At 37.7% G+C, this 19,064-nt stretch overlaps 1 protein-coding gene across 2 annotated transcripts in view; it reads left to right on the forward strand.

Annotated features, from left to right (window-relative positions):
• crlf1 (cytokine receptor-like factor 1) overlaps positions 1 to 19,064 on the forward strand; it is a 30,830-nt gene that overhangs the window by 8,787 nt on the left and 2,979 nt on the right. For both annotated transcript variants that reach the window (XM_015387846.1, XM_015387845.1), the window contains exons 2-7: positions 1,172 to 1,450; positions 4,722 to 4,851; positions 4,973 to 5,142; positions 12,169 to 12,326; positions 15,020 to 15,094; positions 17,830 to 17,923. In XM_015387846.1, the coding sequence (XP_015243332.1) occupies positions 1,172 to 1,450; positions 4,722 to 4,851; positions 4,973 to 5,142; positions 12,169 to 12,326; positions 15,020 to 15,094; positions 17,830 to 17,923 (906 nt within the window). The remainder of the gene's footprint in view (positions 1 to 1,171; positions 1,451 to 4,721; positions 4,852 to 4,972; positions 5,143 to 12,168; positions 12,327 to 15,019; positions 15,095 to 17,829; positions 17,924 to 19,064) is intronic.

A 19,064-nucleotide genomic window follows, 5' to 3' on the forward strand; every position in this document is an offset into this window, starting at 1 on the left:
CAACTGCAACTCTTCCAAAAAAGTCTGAAACTGAAAAGTGCGCATGATTATTCAATCACACAGTGTTCTGAAAGTGCATTGTCCTCTATTCTGCACTGTAGATGAATGACTGCTTAGGTGCCACTGGTGACGGCACTGTATCGATACTTTTAAAAACGAGTATTGTATCCGGATACAACATTTCAGTATCGATACTTTTTTGAGTTTCGATACTTTTGACAACCCTACCCCCAACTGTTTCTCTAAAAAAAATAAAAGGGTTAAAGCAGAAAACTTTCACATAATATTGATCTCACATTGGAGAAATGTATGTGCTGCCATTGTGCGGCGCACGGGGAGCAGTATGGGGTTAAGGGTCTCGCTCAGGAACCCAGAGTGCAGGTTATGGGGATCGACCGGGTACTTGCAAGCTTCCTAGAGCCACAATGCACTGCTTTAACCCACTCACCCACTACTCCCCAGTGGCTTAGTGGATTACTATAATATCAACAGCGAATGATCCAACATCTCGTAGCTTTGCTACTAGTCCTATTGGTGAGTGTATAATGGATCAGTTTGTGCGCTGTTTTAAAGTCTAGGCACAAAGTCACCAATTGTAAAGGTTAATCCTTCACTATAGAGATAAAACAATCATGAAAGGAAGTTGTGAGCGTTTAGATAATATGCCTCATCACTTTAATTTGTGGATTTGCTTTAAGCAGGGTAAACCACTAGTTATGCTACAGTACTTTTAACTTTGAGGACAAGGACTTTCAATGGGTATTAATAACTGTGTCAACGAAGGAATTAACAATTTAAGTAAACAATATGGCATTGTCTTCTGTTGTTTCTCCTAATTAACATTCCCTTGTGAGCAGAATCTATTTCCATGTCTACCTGTGGGTTAATAATGGCCTGAAAGGTTGAATTTATAGAATTAGAGTTTAAACAATCATCAGCTTCTAGGCTAACTAGAGGCAAACTAAAAGAGCCCGAAAATCATTTCCCAGCACTTTCTCTGATTGAAAGGATGTTATAAGAAATTGACTGTATGGAAGTAATTTTTGTATATAAATGGTTATTCGTTCCTTCGTTTTCAACCTCACCTACAGTTTATATCACCCACTCTTGGGTCCAAACCTGTTATCCTCCTAGCATATACCAAAGCCATTAAATGGCCTCTGTCTTCCAGATGTAGCAGTTGTTTACCCCCAGGACCCTGTGCTTCGCATGGGGTCCAACCTGACCGCCAGCTGCTGGGTCCACCCTGACCTCGGGGTCCACGCCAACTCTCTTTTCTGGACGCTGAACGGTCATCAGCTTCCAAGCTCCCTCTACAAGGTGCTCAGCCCGTCCAATCTGAGCGTGACGCTGGTTGGGCTAAACGCCTCCAGGCAAACCTCCGGCGACAACCTGGTCTGCCACAACCATAAAGGGCACATACTGGCCGGCTCCTGTCTGTATGTTGGGAGTAAGTTAAAGCTTTAAAACATTCAACTTTTCAATACTTCTGCAGATGTATTTCTTTTTAAATGTTTGTTAGATAAAATAAATAGGCAATTACTGTTTGGAGGAATACACAGAAGAAAAGGGGGGGGGGGGGGGAAGGAAATGGGAATTAAGGGAGAGCAAGGAAGTGGTGGGTAGATTTTTAAGTGTCCCTGCACAGTTGAAGTTGTATTTTATCCATTTTATTACCACCTTCAGACCCCATAAGAGGCCTCAGTGATGCTTTGACCATCTGTGTGGTCCTTGGCTATTGCTGTAGAGGCTTGACACTTTACACGCAGGGAATAAAAGCATTTCTACTTTGAAATCTTGTGAGGAAGCATTTTATAGCTTTTTTTTCTCCCTGTACTTCACCTCAATTTTCTAAGAAATATGTTTTAAGAGGTCTAACATTGAAAGAATACCCCGTCAATATCTTGGCATTAAAAGCACAGGATGATGGAAGTAGTAGCCAGCTTCGAGAAGCAACATATATGTCATTTTTATTACAAAAATTAGATGAGAAAAATAATCAATTACAAGATTTGGTTGGAAAAAAATCCCAGATTAGATTTTTAAGCTGCACTACCCAGCCCTGCCTCATAGTGACATTAATAATGATAAATAGTTATATACTTGTAAGAAATTAAAAGTACCCTCTTGTTCCAGATCCATAGTTGAGGGAATATTATACAGTTTAATTGCAGTTCTTATTTTTAAAAAACAATTCATCCCTTTGCTATTTATCTTCTCCTTTTAAATCCACATGCGGTCCTCCCCTGCTAACATTCTGTATCTTTGAACAAACCTTTGATGGAGCCATATTTTGGATATAGTCTTGAAAAACAGCTCATATCTGATTTGCTAAATTGAAATTGAAATTATTTATATTTACAGTTTTATACCCAACCTTTAAATAATTGTAATTCTGTCCCTCATCTACCCTCAGAATATTTCTGCCCACCCTCCTACTGGTGTTTGAAATCCTCATGTAGCCACGTTTCCTGACCAAAAATGTTCAAACTATCAATTCGATAGTTTTGCATTTTGCGTCGGGGAACAAGGTTTTCTATTTGATTTTTGATAATATGCTAATAATCTGCAGTAAAGAAATGTTAAGTTATTTTTAGTTTATGTGCTCCTATATGTCCCTCCAACAGGTAGGTGCAACATAAAGTCATGTTGTCTTTGCTTTGAAAAAAAAGAAACTGACAAATGCATTAAATGCATGGTTGCAAATTGTATATTTTATATGTTTTCATGACTACAATGTTTAAATAAGTTTTTGATTGTTTTCAATTGATGTAAAGATTCAGGTTTTAGTGAGCTTCTTTTCTAAGTGAAACCTAAGGAGAACATGTGACATTGATTGTATTTTCTTTTAAATAAATGCACCTGGATTACCTCTTTTTAGAGGTCTCCTCATTAATATTTATAGTGGACATTTCAATTCAGTTTATTTATATTGCGCCAATTCAAAAAACATGTCATCTCAAGGCACTTTACAGTTCAGCAGATCATACAGTTAAAATGATTCAACGTTTTCTATCTAAGGAAAAAAGGTTGATTGCATCGACTTATTAACTCGATCGCAATCCCTCACACTAAGCATGCTTGTAGCGACAGTGGAGAGAAAAAACCCCTTTGAACAGGAAGAAACCTCCAGCAGAACCAGGCTCAGTGTGAGCGGCCATCTGCCGAGGCCGACTGGGGTTCAAGGAGACAGAAGCAGATATACAAAAAGCAGCTGCAAAAGGAGGCCCAGTCCAGGAAACACATAACCTGACTCCGCCAGATGGATGTTCTGCATATCCATCTGGAAACCTTCCGTTGAAGTAATTTTGGGAAGGGGCGAAAATACTGGTTAGCTGATTGGCCTATGTTGGTGATAGATGGGCCAGATCAACGAAGCATATGATGTACTAACAGACCAACGACGAAGAGCAGCCAATTGATAGATCAAACTCTTGCCGAAACCAGTCGGGAGAAGAGCAAAAACATCTTTTCCTCTGAGAAAGGCCTCCAGAGCAGTGTTTTGCTCTTCTTTCAGTGAAGAAATACTCTGTAATTTCGATAAAACTTGCTCGATAGCCACGCTAACGCTAGTTTCATCGGCTTAAGCCGCCATGTTCTTTAGACTGAACTGTCGCGCTTCTCGTTGCGTCACACCTCAACCCGCCTCAAAGCCAACGCTGATTGGACGTTTGTTTGGTGAACGGCTCCAAATTTTCTATAACGAAGAGTCTCCAGACTGAACTGCGAGTGAAACCTTGAAAGAGATTAGATGAGATCAGGATGGTCTCACGAGGCTAGGAAACACATGGCCTGGCAGACAAGCTCTGAGCCAGCTCCCATGTCAGAGGATGAAGAGAAAACATCCAGCCATTCACAGTCAGAGAAACAGGACTACACTGAAAAACACCTATAAACAAAGGTGTTGATAGAAGCAGCACAGCTGATATTTCTCTCCAGGATGGTGTCACAGCTAAACAGGAACAGACGAGGCAAAGCTACTATGAGAAAAAGCAGAGAGAGCAGAACGTTAGAGATTAAACTAACAGATTCTACAGACTGGGAGAACAGAGATAGAATGAAGCAGAAAGATGACAAAGAGGTCCCTATGTCAGAAAACTGATAGTTGGTTAGGGCCATAAGGAACAACCATATCTCAGATATAAGATGGAGATTGGCCATTTAAGGCTTTATATGTGAGGAGGAGGATTTTAAATTCTATTCAGTATAATAGTATATATATTTTCACCACTGTAGTCAGTGGTTGTTTTCCTCAGAGGGGCGGGATCACACAACTAAAACCACAAAGAGGTATCTGCTGGCATTTTCCATCACATTTACTGTATTAGAGATGCAGGAGGTTGCACCCTTTGTCAGTGAAACTGGTTCTGAGGAAGTCTCTGTGTTCTTCACAGAAACAGACAATACATATGACCTGGGTGCTGCACACATATCCACATATAGGAAAAAGAAGATAAAACCTTTTATTTCTGTTATTCCGTAAAAGTTTAAAAAACAATCCAGTGGACTCCAAGATTTGAAGACATTTCGCTTCCCCTCCAGGAAGCTTTCTCAATTTCTTTTCTCAATTCTTTTATTTCTGATGTTTAGTCGTAGGAATGACAGGAGTTAAATTTCCCTTCTCACTGATTTTTTCAGATCTTGATTACTTTGTTTCATCCCTTGTTTATAACTCAACGTGTCCCGCTGTTTTCCTGTTTCCTTTCTCGCTTTCTTCCCAGTGCCTCCAGAGAAACCAGTCAATCTGACCTGCTGGTCCCGGAACACCAAAGACCTGACATGCAGCTGGAGCCCTGGTGGAAAAGGAGAGACTAATATCAGCACACAGTACAAGCTTAAGTACAAACTCAGGTGCAAAGACATCCACACAATGATATGACGCTAGGAGAAAACTGTCAGAAATGATTTAACTTGAAAGCTGCACACCAAATGTAGCTAAACTCCATTTGGGTTGACCTTCCTCTCCCCTCAGGTGGTACGGCACCGAGAAGGAGTGTAAGGATTACAGCCACACCCAGCCGTACTCCTGCAGCATCACCCAGGACCTGCACCTCTTCACTCCGTATGAGATCTGGGTGGAGGCCTCCAACCAGCTGGGCCGGGCCACCTCTGATGTCATCATCCTTGACATCCTAGATGTGGGTGAGTGGGAGAAGAGACATTGGCTCCTTCAGCTTAAAACCTGGTTCTTTTTTTATCTTTTGATTTACAGGAATTACATTTTTAATTAGTGAGTAAATCTTAATTAATTTAGGGGAATTATGACGGTTAATTGTCTCACTGAAAGTAGCCTCTTAGCCTTAGGAGAGTAATACGCACTAAAGTGCTTTATGGCTCCAAGCAATCCTAAATCTCCTGTTAACACCTGCCGCATTTTTTAAAATCATTAAAAAACCCACTTTAATGGTTTATTACTTGTACTGAACAGATCCTAATTAGCCTGCAGAGCGTGTATGCAGCCAGTTTGACAGTTTCCCCTCCCTAACCTTGCCCAAGCAGCACAGCGGCTCCTTTTTTTTTTTTAAAGCCGAGAAATAAAACATGGTTTTTAACTAATGCACCTCTTCACATAATTGTTGAAGTGAAAGATGTGTGATGATGAAATTTGCCTAAAGCACTTTTTTCTCCATCAGACTTTCAGTGGAATATGAACAAGTGCTCTCATTTGACATTTAACTGCCTGAAAAGCTAACAGCATGTCTGCTCCACGTTAATCCAGACTCTCATCAATGAAGCCTTTTAGGATAAAAAAATAACGTCTGTTACGATGTGGTTGCTGACAGAGCTAAGTTAAAGCTTATTTTTGTTCTCAAAGGGTGTCCATGCCTGTTGAAGTGGTGGGACGGTGGTGGCCCAAAGCTTTTAGTATGTTTTAGTCACTCACACTGGGGTTGAACCGATTGTAGTTTTCTGAACAATAAGAGATCTTCAAAAAGCCTGATCTGCAGATTCCAGTTTTCTTTTATATCTGACGCTTTCAGGTGTTATAGGGTCAAAATACACCTTTTATATTCGAGTTTCATACCATTGAAAAAGATAGAGATATACCCGGAAAACAAGCTTCTATTAGCGGCACATGAGGCAGTGCTCCTAGCTGTAAATGAAAAGTCAAGCGAAATGACAGTGGCTGATTTTCAGACCTTTGTAGAGTGGTGCATAAAATCAGTTTTAAATGTATCAGCTTATTGCTCTTGATCCAGAAAATTGATGCACCTCTAATTCGAGAGTTGGAAAAATCACAGATTCATAGCTAACAACCTTTACTTAAACTGGGTCTTGAGCATTTAGACTAGGGCTGAAACAATTGATCTGATTAATTGTGATTAATGGCTTATTTAAATAATCTAATTTATTAATTTATTAATCGTTAACTGGGGTAAAGAGACTGTAAAATATGCCTTTAACTGACACAGTGACCCACTGAGAACAGTAATTATATTAAAATTGTAAAAAAAAAAAAAAAAGAAATATTTATATATTATATAATATATATATTTAAGATGAAAAAATATTTTTTGTCTGTCAATATGCTCTATCCAGAACTCCTAAAGTGGAATCGTTTTAGTTTCACCTGGTTTAATTTCATACAAAATGATCTTTTAGGAACCTTTGGCTATCTAATTATTAATTGATAATAAAAAAAAAGAGCAATAGATGAATGGATTTGTTAAAGAATCATTAGTTACAGCCCGATTTTAGATCAATTGCAGTCAATTTTTTTTATGTCATATTTGTAAGACATACTCATTCTCATATCGAGACTGTAGCTTTGCATCCTCCCCACAACAAGAAATTAAAAGATAATCACCACATATTTATCTAAGTGTTTATTTCTAACTTTTATGTGAACTCAGATAATGGGGTTTACGTAACTGCTGCTGGTTGATGCATTTATGGACTGAAAAAGATGGGAGTTTTTAGTTTTCATAGATTTAAAAATGGTAAAAAACGATTACTGCTCAGAGCAATATGCTGGTAAAGATTCCCAGCAATCCAGGTCATAGTCAATCCAAGGAAAGTTAAAAAAAATCAATGAACTAGAGTTTGTTTCCAAGTTTGAAAATGTTTCACTTTTCATCCAGGAAGCTTTTTTAATAAAAAAAATAAAAAACATTAAAAAAAATAAATAAAAGGAAAATTGAAAATGATTTGAAAAAGCTTCAGGAGTGATGAGGAGTGTCTCCTTACAGGAGTGTCTTTCTCATTATGAACAGAAACTTGGAGAGTCTTTCCTTTGGGTCAGGTCAGATTTATAACTCAGAAGAATTACAATTAAAAGTTTCTCTTAGAGATGTTGGTTAGGAGTGGTCACATCTGCTTCATTTCTAACATTGTCAAGTTAAAATATGCACCTTTTTAGTTTTTGGTGTGGAATTTTACACCTCTTAAGTGCTAATAATTGTGAGGGCATAATTTATATGTATTAATTTATATTTCATCAACTCTTCTTTAATATAAAAAAGAAAGGTAAAAAAGTGCAAATACATCCAGTTGCTCAAATTTGAGCCAAACCAGCAACATGTTGGGGAGCATCCATTTACATCACCTCGTGATCTGATTTCGTGCTTGAAAAATCCTTCCAAAAGCAGGCCATTAAACGCATCTCCATGGCTGCAGCATGGCAAAGACTTTCTCTAAGTATTCATCTGACTTCATACTGATAGGAACTGATTGGAATTACCTTTTAAAGCTATGTTCTGGGGTCCGTTGCACAGCTTAAAGGAGTTAAGTAGCGCGTAATGAGATCAAATGCTCTCACCGTGCCAGACATACACTCCGACCTGGACATTCATACTGTTGCTTTGACTCTCGGGTTCATCCTCATTGTAAAGCGCCCTAAGATGACTTTTGTTGTGTGCTGGCTTTGAACTCAATTCAAAGCAGCTTCTCTTCTGACAAGCTCATTTTCTCTTTACTCATGCTTAGTGGACATAAACACAGAGAAACACTCACGCACCCACTCACACACAGAGAGACTGATGGAATGTTCCATGCTGATCCTCGAACCTAATCCTGTCTCCAAGGCAGCTGCAGACCCCGAGGCCCGAGCAACCCGGCCTTTGAGGCTTTAAGACTTGGACCTGAAATAATACAAGCTGATAAGCTTGGAATTCCTCACCTTGTTGGCTTCTGGAATGCTCTGAACTCTTCTGGGAAAATGTCCTGGAAGAATACAGAGTTTCTGGGCTGGACATGCCAGAGGCAGGAAGCAAGCGTCCATCAAACTTTAATCCTATTGTTTTTATTAATGTATGCAGGCACACACCTGTTTGCACGCCTCAAGGGCAGGGCAGGGCCTTGCCTACAAAAAAAAACAGAGGGGCATCCGGGGAGTGGGCGTTTTTCAGTTTTTTTCTCAATTCATGTGAGTAGGTGGTGTGTTTGGGGCTTTTTCTCGTGTCTCCCTCACCCAGCCTTTGCTTTCATTCAAGTGTCTTCCACAACAGAAAGCGGGTCATAAAGAAGCCACACCTGTGCCGAGGTGGGATGAGTCACTCACACCTACAGTCGGGTCCAATCAGTCCTGAAGGCGAGGTGGAAACTCCTACGGGTTTCCCGCATTCCTCAGCCGAAGGGAGATCGAGAAGCACGGAGGAGGCTAGAGGAAACTTGTAGACGTATGACTTGGAGATGATGACGTTTTGCGGGGTGACACAACATATACAAACACTGATTCATCACCAGTGTGTCATGTCTTAAGTATCTGCATTTACACTGAAATCTGTGAAGTTTAGCTTTTCTGCTTTTGATGGCTGTGCGTTACCATGCTACGGCAAACATACATAGATTTTACGGTTTCGATTTTAAAATGAGCTTTAAGAAATCGTTATGTTCATGTCTCACGTCATGGAAGCTGTAATTATTGGTTCTTATGAGCCTCCATCATCCAGAAACAGCTCCAGTTTAAAAAACACCAGAGCAGTTTTTATGAACAAAATTCATTAATCTGCTAACAATTTTCCTTTTTCATTAAGCAGTTTTTTAGGTCGCTGATTATCGACACAGGAAAATGAGGTTTGAGGCCGTGCGCTGCCATTAATGATCCTCCAGATAGAAGCTAAATGTCTGACTCTGAATTTAAGGAGATGGACTAAAAATATTTATGGTGGCAGATAAAGTAAAAACTTTAGTTGCTTTTAAACTACCCTAAATACATTTATTTTAAGGAGATCTCTGGCTGATAAGACTTAACTGATGTCTGTGTTTCACATAGGAAGATTATTGGTGGTGCACCACATGTTGACTCTTTCTCTCAGGTTGGTCAACGTTTATAAATCTGACAGTTTTTTTTAAATAATTTTTATTCATTTTAAACAAACAAAAATCTTCCACTTTTTAATTTTTTTTTTTGGTCCATAAATGCATCAACTAGCAGCTTGAACTTGGGGTTCCATAAATAAGAGATATTGGTCTGAAACTCAGTCCTGGGAAAAATTTAGAAAACCTCATGAAAGTGAGCGTTTTTGTCAACTTGAAAAATAAGTTCCACATATAGATATTAAAATAATCATAAGAATAAAAAAAAGTGTAATATAAATAAATCATAAAAGGTGTTGAAAAACTGAATTAGGACACCCCTTCATTTACTAAACCTACACATAGGTGAATCACATCAGCTTCCCATGATGTAAGTAACATTATTCTGCCCTCTGAAACAGGCTCTGTTTATACCTGAGACAATTGTTTGTTTGTGCTCCAAGTGAGAGTGGGCAGCAGGGAGATATAAACGGGTCTCTGAGGTCCATAGAGAAAAAGTCATAGTAGCTCCTGCATCTGGAAAAAGTTTAAACCCTTAAAAGCCTTGACTATGAATTTATTTTCACAAAATTCCACTTTTTTAAACTAAAGCTGTCATTTAAGTTTCTAACAAAAGAAAAAAGATGCTTTAAATTAAATTACATTATATAATTTATATGATTATAATTTGTAATACAATGCAAATTTCTATATAATCTTGTATAGATTTTCAAGATTTTTATAGATTTGTTCACTATATGTTCCTGAATGTTTAAGTCGGGGCGTTCAAGAACAAAACAATCACACTGACAATGCAGAGGTTACAAAAACTAATATAACAAATATGATGCACTTGGTTTTAAAGGGTTAAACTAGGCTAAAAAAAACTAAAATATAAAAAACTCTTAATTTCTACTGTATTAAAAACATGTCTACAAATTGCAATAAAAAAACTCCCTATTGCAGACTGAAAGATTCTGGAAAAAAATGTCAGCTAAGGATCCATACCAGGGAAGACTCTAGTCAAAGTGTGCAGACTGCACAAATTTAACTTTCATTGAAGGTGTTCAATATGAAAAATGAAGGTCAGAATAAAGTTGCTCATAGAGGACATAATCAAAGACCAGGATCATCTGGTTACAGAAATGTGTGGCGATAACTAAATACAACATTCCAGGAAAGGAACCTCATCAAATATTAAGCGTAGAGCCGGTAGGGTGTCGTGGTTCGGAAATGCCTTGCATTTTAGCCAGCAGAACTTTGCCAGCTTACTTTTGGTCATTGAGGTAAAACTCAATCAGTTGTTGTTATGTGAAAGGGATAAATAATTAGATATTAAGATGCAATCATTTTCATTCAGTGAGGATTTAAAAAAAAACTATTTCTTATGACTTTGAACGTGGATTATCTTGCAAAACATTGACTTTCTGTGGATTAAAAACCACTTTGTCTTTTAGTTGACTTACAGCACATTTGTTTGCTTAGAAAAAATTATTGGTGAAAATGGAAATGGTCAGGTTGGAGTTCATACAAACCTTTTGCATCATCTTTATTGATAACTATTTAACACAACCTTACTTTAAAAAAAATACAGTTGAATTTCGACATTTGGTACAAAGATGCAGCTCCAATTATCTGCCATTTCCACAAAGGAGGAATACATTTTTTTTTATTTAGAAACACACGTGTGCAGCATTAAATTGCATAAGATCAAGCTTGACAAAAGCTCTGCAAAGCTTCATTCTGTTCTTTTTTCTTTAAAAAAAAAACACTGACAGCAAATCTCACTGTCGGAACTGTTGGGGTTTGTTTACTTCTAGGGAATGACATCCTAAAAGAGAACCGATCTTCATATTAAAACAAGCTCTAAGGCCCAAACCTAAATAGTGGGCTGTCACTGAGTGCTTATTTTTCAAAGAGATAATTACTGTCAGATGATAAAAAGTCTCACACAAGTCATCGGAAACTAGAAGACAACCAGAGAGGGAAAGATTTTGTGCTGCATTACATAAAAACACGACTTTTACACATTTAAACTTTGACTGAAAATTACAAGGGGTGAAACTCTGAGGATTTACAGCAGTTTTATCTCGATAATTGATTTCAGTTCATTCAGAAAATAGAGGAAGGTTCCTGCATCTGCTGCTACGCTAAAACTGAACACATTTAAGATGCGTGCAAGGCGTATGCCCTGACTTTGAGAAAATTCTTGCATGCTTAAGGCTATCCAGTTGTTAAGAACATATGTCTGTGGAAAAAAACATTCAAAGTGAAAAGTGACTGACTATATTTTTGTCTTAAAATTAAATTTTGGAGATAGAAAAAGGTTCCCTTGAAACACAATGCATATATATATATATATATATATATATATATATATATATATATATATATATATATATATATATATATATATATATTTAGTGTAGTTGAGGGGTTTGTTGTTGGAACTGTGTCTGGTTTGGAAAATCCCACTTCCATTGTCTCAATGAAATGTGTCCAAAAGCATATTTTCTAAATTCACACAAACTGGGATTAATATAATAAATATTTGTGTTATTTCACTGTTAAGCTGAGATATAGTTTCTGTGATTCATTAGATTTAGGTAAAACTGATTGAATCAATAAACTGTATAAATAAAGACATAAAATCATCCGATTTTCATGGATCAGCTTGAGCACTCTGCTGGTTCTGCCTTTATTGTCGTGGTTCAGTTTAACTTGGTTCAGCCTGTCGAAGTCAATCAATAGCCTGTTGCTGCAGCCGTTTAAAAACATATACTGGAGAGAGGAAATGAAATAACCACTGACCCAATGAGCTCCCCTCAGTGTCTACTTCAGGGCTTTTTGGGCTGTGACTCTGCAGGATTTTTCCTCATTTTAGGTGAAATAAAAATATTTTAAATAATCCTTCTTCTTCTCCCCTGGCAGTGACCACAGACCCTCCGTCAGGCGTCACCGTCAGCCGTGTTGGTCAGTTGGAGGACCAGCTCAGTGTTCGCTGGGAGGCGCCGCCAGCTCTCAAAGACTTCCTGTTCAAGGCAAAATACCAGATCCGCTACAGGCTGGAGGAGAGTCAAGACTGGAAGGTAGATGTTATGTTGCTTTGTGTAATAAAGAAAAGTTTTTTTACAATAGACACCAATACAAAGGTTTACAGTATTTACAGCACAGAAATGTAAATATGAAGTTTTATTTTAAAATAAGTATATTTTTCCTTAAGTGAACAGGTGGGATACTTTCTCAATGGATGTTTAGGATTAAAAAAGATGCACCTATCGGGATTTTGGGAGCCGATCACCAAAATTGGTATCGTCCGATCCCAATATTGCTGATCACCGATCAATACATTCTTTAAAAGAGATTTCATTATTAAGTATAAAGATCAGGAGATAAGAAAGTATCATGAATTTAACACTTTTTTAAGTGAAGGAGGCAGTAGAGACAAGCCTTTTTAATCAAAATGGAAGACAGAAAATGATGAATGAATTCAGAGAATGGGCTGCTCAATGGCGCCGTGGGTAGCACTGCTGCCTTGCAGCAAAAAGGTTCTGGGTTAGAATCCCCGCCCAGGGTCTTTCTGCATGGAGTTTGCATGTTCTCCCTTAGCATGCGTGGGTTCTCTCCGGGTACTCCGGCTTCCTCCCACAGTCAAAAAACATGACTGGCAACCTATGCAAGGTGTACCCCGCCTCTTGCCCATTCACTGCTGGAGATAGGCACCAGCACCCCTCGCGACCCCAATTAGGACAAGCGTGTCAGATAATGGATGGATGGATGACTTCAGAGAATACTCTAAAGAAGTTTTTCGTGGCTTTTGAGGAGCCTTTTTAATTTTAGCCCTAGAAGGACTGTTTCATCATCCTACATCCAGTGCATACATTGGCCAGTCACGCCTCTCCTGCACTCTGGTGCTCTGTCTACCCAGTGGGCTTCTCCCTATACTGCTGTGCTCCTCTGATCTGCCCCTGTGGTTCCTTAGCTCCGGGGGGGCATCCTGGTCCTGGTTCTCTCTCTGTCTGTGCTTTGTCACCAATTTGCTGCTGCTACTGTTGTCCGGGTAATTCGTCTGCCAACGCAGAACGCCAGGACCCTGAACCAAGACACAGGTGGTGGTATTCTTCATATAGGTAACCGTCTCTAGGGAATCTATGCACTGACACCAAGGTACCTACATTTTTTCCCATCACAATAAAAGACTGATTAACACAAGCAACTATTATGATGAAAAACGTTAGTGTTCTCTCTACCTTAAAACCCTTTATATGTTAAATGTTTTAGATTTTTAATTTGGGGTTTTTAGTAATGCTGTTCCATTTTCTCCTTTCCTATTTCCATTTCGTTCATGTAAACGCATCATTCCATGCTAACATAGCCAAACACTGGTGAATCCACTGTTTATTGCAGTATTTAAGGATTTACATTAATTATTATTTATGTAAATAGTTTTTTAAAATACTCATGTATACTTTTATTCCTGTAAACTAATAATTTAGGCACTTATAAAAAAAATTTCATAGCAGCAAATTGATGCTGAAACTAGAACAGTATAAAAATAAAGGAAAATGTTCACATAAGATTTATTTTATGAACTTAATCCCCAAAATCCTAAACCTTTGGGTTTCTCTGTGCAGAAACATCTTGAATGTAATTAACATGATTCATAATATATTCATGTGCATCTGGAGTAGAAGTAAATACTCTAATATTTATCTTTCTGTATGCCAAAAAATAATCAGATTAAAGAGAAATGTCCACACATACTGAATAAACTAAAGGATGTCTTCTTTTTAAGGTGAGGCAACAGTGTGAGCTGCACACATTTTTGTGCGGCAACTGCAGAATTTTTAATACTAAAAAAATGGATGTAAACAGGCCTTCTATGTGACGGTAATACAGCTTCAAAAAGTCTGTCATGCAGATGGTTTTTCAGAGAAATCATTTTCCTGAGGATAGAGGGGAAGATTCTCCTGTAATTAGGGAGGAATTACACCGCTGTAATATGATCAAGTCCATACTTGCAAAGTGGAAATGTTCAAAAAGACGACGAGAAGGAGGAGTGGAAAGGTGCGGCGCAATGCGGCGGCGGGGGGGGTGATACCGTAGGAGAGAGGAGAGGCCTCAATCCAAGTGGCTTGAAGGGTCGACGGTGGAAACAAAGCGCCTCTGAAGCGCCCCTAATCATGAGGTCATGCTGCGGAGTGTGTATGTGTGTGTGTGGGGGATACATCTCAGCTGTTAATCTGTTCAATATGGCTGCAGAGACGCTCAGCTGTAACTTCTGCCTAGTTGGCTGCCTGTGCATCACATCATTAGCTCTGTGATGCCTGTAATTTACATGTTCTGCTTTCTGTTGGAGTTCTCCTTAACAAGTGTTTACAGACAGGATGCCAGAGAGAAAGTGGGGGATTATTAGAGCAGATTATTAACTGCAGTGTGTGTGAATGTGTGTGTGCTTCATTCTCCTCTGTTTTGAACAGTTTTGCTGTTTTCAGGTCTTGCCTGTGAAAGTACCTGTTTCTCTGAATGTGTGTGTGTGTTTTAGTGTATTTGAATCTGTAATAAATAATAGGGAACAGATTTTAGCCAGCAGGCACAGCTACGTTAAAATACTTCCATAAACATGCTGATCAGGAGCCACTAAACAATGTGGTGCACATGCATGTTTTGGTCTTTACATGGTTTGCGGTTCTTTTTAGTTTATGCCCATTGGTATTTAATACTGTGGTCGGACCTCCAGCGCTCAGCCTTTCTGTGTTTGTGCCTTTTCTTTGCTGCCTAGGTGATGAATGATGTCGGGAATCAGACGTCGTGCAGACTGGCGGGGCTGAGAGCCGGAACGGTGTATTTTGTCCAGGTATGGCGACCTTGCAGCTAAGTGTCAATGAACTGGGTGCCAAAAGGCTACACATCATCTATGTAAAAAAAAAAGACTAAAGAAATTGATACAGTGATGAATGATTTCCGAACTTTCCCGGTCATTGTAATGTATATCCTGTATAATTTAACTAAAGAGTGTTTGAGGGGAGGAAGACTTCAGTCTATTTGGTAGAATCTCTCTTCATGAGGTAATATTTGCCTGCTTCTATTTGCTCTATGAGTTATAAACAGCCCTATCCAAATGACCCCACATCTGTCCTGTCAGATTTAATTCTAGGTTGAGACAGTCAGAATATTGTGATCTGCTTCTTTCTTTGTTGATGTGGATGAGCGCTCAGAATCACTGTGTTGCTAAGTAAATAAACCCCTCTTCTTCTTCAGGTTTGCAGCAGACATCTAAACAATTTGGCTTAATACATGCTGCTGTTTAAAGGTGTCTATAATTTTGTTTAACCTGACTTAAAAACGAAAAGTGCAAGCATGCATTATTTTTTGGAGCGTTTTTAAAGCTTTTGTTTCACATCCATGATCTATAGTCTATATAAAGCACAAGCAGTACGGCATCACTTTTGGGTTCTTAGCTGTGATTCTGACCATTTATAGTTTTTTTTGGAAGTTTAATTTAGTGGTGAGACTTGAATTAATTACAAGGTCTATAAATAATTCATTTGAATTAATCACATTTAAATAAAAAATCATATCGACTAAATAAACCAACTAACAATCCAAAAATGTATTTGCTCCTCAGTTATTGAATAGATAATCACATGAACACAGCAGCACGTTTTTTGTATTTAATAGATTATTTAGGTTATTCAAGAATCTGATGGTTGAAAGTTATATTTTAGCTTTTAGCAGAAATTCCTGATATTTTTTGCAATGTCTATGCAACTACTTTTATACAAGTGTGAAAAGACCATGAATATTCATTGTAACACCATTTCTTCAATTAACTGTCCTAAAAAAATATATAGCAACAATGCAAACAATATTTCCTGTAAGAGTTTTTTTTGTTGTTGTTGCTGTAAACAGAAGATAAGGTTTCATTTCTGATCCTGACAGAACTTTGAAAGTTCAGCTCTGCAAAAAGCATTGCTTAACATTTAAAATGTAATATGGAGCATTTAGTGCATTTTAAATATTTTCCACTGAGGCAACTGTTTCTATCGCAAACAATCCATGTTCCTGGTCCCTGCTCCTTCCTGACTGCCAGCACCATTTAGAAAGCAATTATTACGGTGACCGTGGAAGAACTTCCACTGTAGCTCTGATATGAGCCATGGTTTCTAAGCTTGAATATCCCCAGTGAACCAACGGCTGTGATGCTGCTTATGTGTCAGATTTTCAGGTGTACAAGAAACAATTAGTATAAAGGTTCCTGCTTGGGATTTTAGTATGTAAAATTTATGCACTATTTTTGCACGCCACGTATCACTTGGCGTATCACTTTACTTGGATTTATCACTTTACTTGGATTTCCACTTTACTTGGATTTAGTTTTTACATATGCATATATATACATACATAGATATAAATACAGAAGAGCTATATGTGTATATATTTTATCTCTTTTTTTATTTTTATTTTTGTCTTTATTATCTTGTGTTGTTGGATGTGTGTGTATATATATATAAAACTGTAACTGGAGCGTGTAACAAAAGTAATTTCCCTCTGGGATTATAAAAGTATTTCTGATTCTGATATATAAGGAAATGCAGTTAATTCTGTTAATATTTTTTTTAAATGCACTAAAATTATTCTAATTAATTACTCAAAATTAAAATTAATCCATTAAAGTCCCAGCCCATAAAGCCTCTATCATACATCTCATAATTGTAAAGTAGTTTGAAAAAGGCTGGAAAATTCTTGTTTGGCTGAACTTAAAATGTTGCAATATTTATGTGTAAATTGAATTAGTTTTCTAGAGCAGCAAATTTAAAAAACAAAAACAAATAAATGCATTTAGAGAAATTATATGGCAACCCCTAAATGTTAAAAATAGCAGAATATGGCAGCAGGAATAGAACATAAGCAAGATAAACAGAATAGAAACAACAATCGAACAGCCACAGATGAAGACATTTATCTGTTGTTCCGATTATTTAATCAACCTTCAGACATCCAGTCCAATAAAAGCCACCAAACATCAGTCAGTTGTTGTGTTTCCATTAACCATCAAATCATTCTGAAAATAAATTTGATTAATGAAAACACTAAAACTAAGAAAGTCTTTTGCTACATTTTTTTTTATGCTTTGATGAGATTTATTATTATTATTTTTATTTTTTTATTTTATCAAAATTCTCATAATTTGAAAACGGCAATGGAAACACTTTTTTGTGATATGCAGCTGCACCTTACTGGCTTGTAAAAAAATGAAGAAAAAGACCAGAAGTAGTTGGAGGATGACAGCGCCCTCTAGAGCCATGGCTGAAATATGACTAGATTTCATGGGTTTACATCCAGTTGATCAGATTCAGTTTAATCAAAGAAAGGATTAATTGAATATAATCTTTTCATGCTTCCCTCTTAACCAGTTTTTATGATTTTCCATTGAGTGTATGTAAGATAACATTTCCATGATAAAGATGTTAAAACATATCTTGGTTTTATCCTTTTAGTTAAAAAAAAAAAAAAACAGCAGTACGCTTTAGAAAGCCACTGTGTATCTAGTGCTCAGCCTCTGTTCATTGGTGTCTCATTTTTGTGCAGGTTCGCTGTAACCCCGTGGGCATCTACGGCTCTCGCAAAGCTGGGATATGGAGCGAGTGGAGCCACCCCACAGCTGCTTCCACACCCCACAGTGGTGAGCATGGTCACACACACAGTTTTACACAGACAGACTCACTGTCAGAGGTCTTATCATAAGAGCTTCTTCTCTCTTGATCTCAGGGTTTAGATTCACTTTAGTCCAAAAAGAAGCTATTTTCTGATACCACAGTGTACCGTGTGCCCAGCTGCTCTCAGCAGCAGCTTCACAGCAAAGGCAACATAATAGTGCCTTCAATCTTCCACTCTGTTTTCTTTTGATTAAGTTGCCATATCTATTTATCTAATATCATTTCAGTAAGTCAAATTCCACAAAAACAGACCTATTTAATTATATTTATGCAGCAAAAGCATTCACTGTCTGGCAGAAAGGAGATAAAAACTGTCAGAAAAGTATGAGTGTGGTACTGGTGTGTTACCTTCCTGGATTCAGTTAGACTGCTTCAGACTCAGAAGTACAGTAACTGCTGTATAAAATGTTATCACAATCTGGCCACAAAAAAGACCGCAGTTATGAAAACAAAACTTGGTTCATAAAAACTCACATTTTTCTGCAAGGGTTTTTCTACAGTGAAAGGCTCAAAAAGTATTTGTTACAACAAGGACTGACAGACAGACAGAAATAAGTTCTACTTTACTCCTTTTCTCTTTTTATTTTATTGATTTTGTTGGTATTGATGCTCACTTTTCATCCAACTCGATTTATTCACTTGTTTAGCTATCAAAACACTTGATGAGTTCAGTATTGTTTGCATTTCAAAACTCATCTGAAGTCAGAAGATGCAGAATTGGATGTACTAAAGCTGAGCAATCACGTTTTTATTTCCTTTTTTAAGCTTAAATGATGTGATTTTTAGTTCCAATAGCTGAGAAGAAGAAGCACCTTGTTGGGAGCAGACTCTAAATACCCATAAGTGAAAAACGACAGAAAAACATGAAACTAAATAGAAAATTAACCAGTAACAACGAGGTGTTTGACTTGCAGGAGGATCTGACTAGAACTGATGGAAACCAAGGAGTATATAGTATCAGGGAGGGTGATTATTAGGGGTGTAAATCACATCCATCATGGCGATTCGATTCAGTATCGATTTCCTGACCCAACGATTCGATTATTTTCGATACTCAAGAGTACACCACGATTTGATTCGAGTAATATTTTTTTTTATTTTTTTACA

This window comes from Cyprinodon variegatus, unplaced genomic scaffold, assembly GCF_000732505.1.
Source record: "Cyprinodon variegatus isolate N-32 unplaced genomic scaffold, C_variegatus-1.0 Scaffold404, whole genome shotgun sequence".
In the NCBI taxonomy this organism is placed as follows: Eukaryota; Metazoa; Chordata; class Actinopteri; order Cyprinodontiformes; family Cyprinodontidae; genus Cyprinodon; species Cyprinodon variegatus.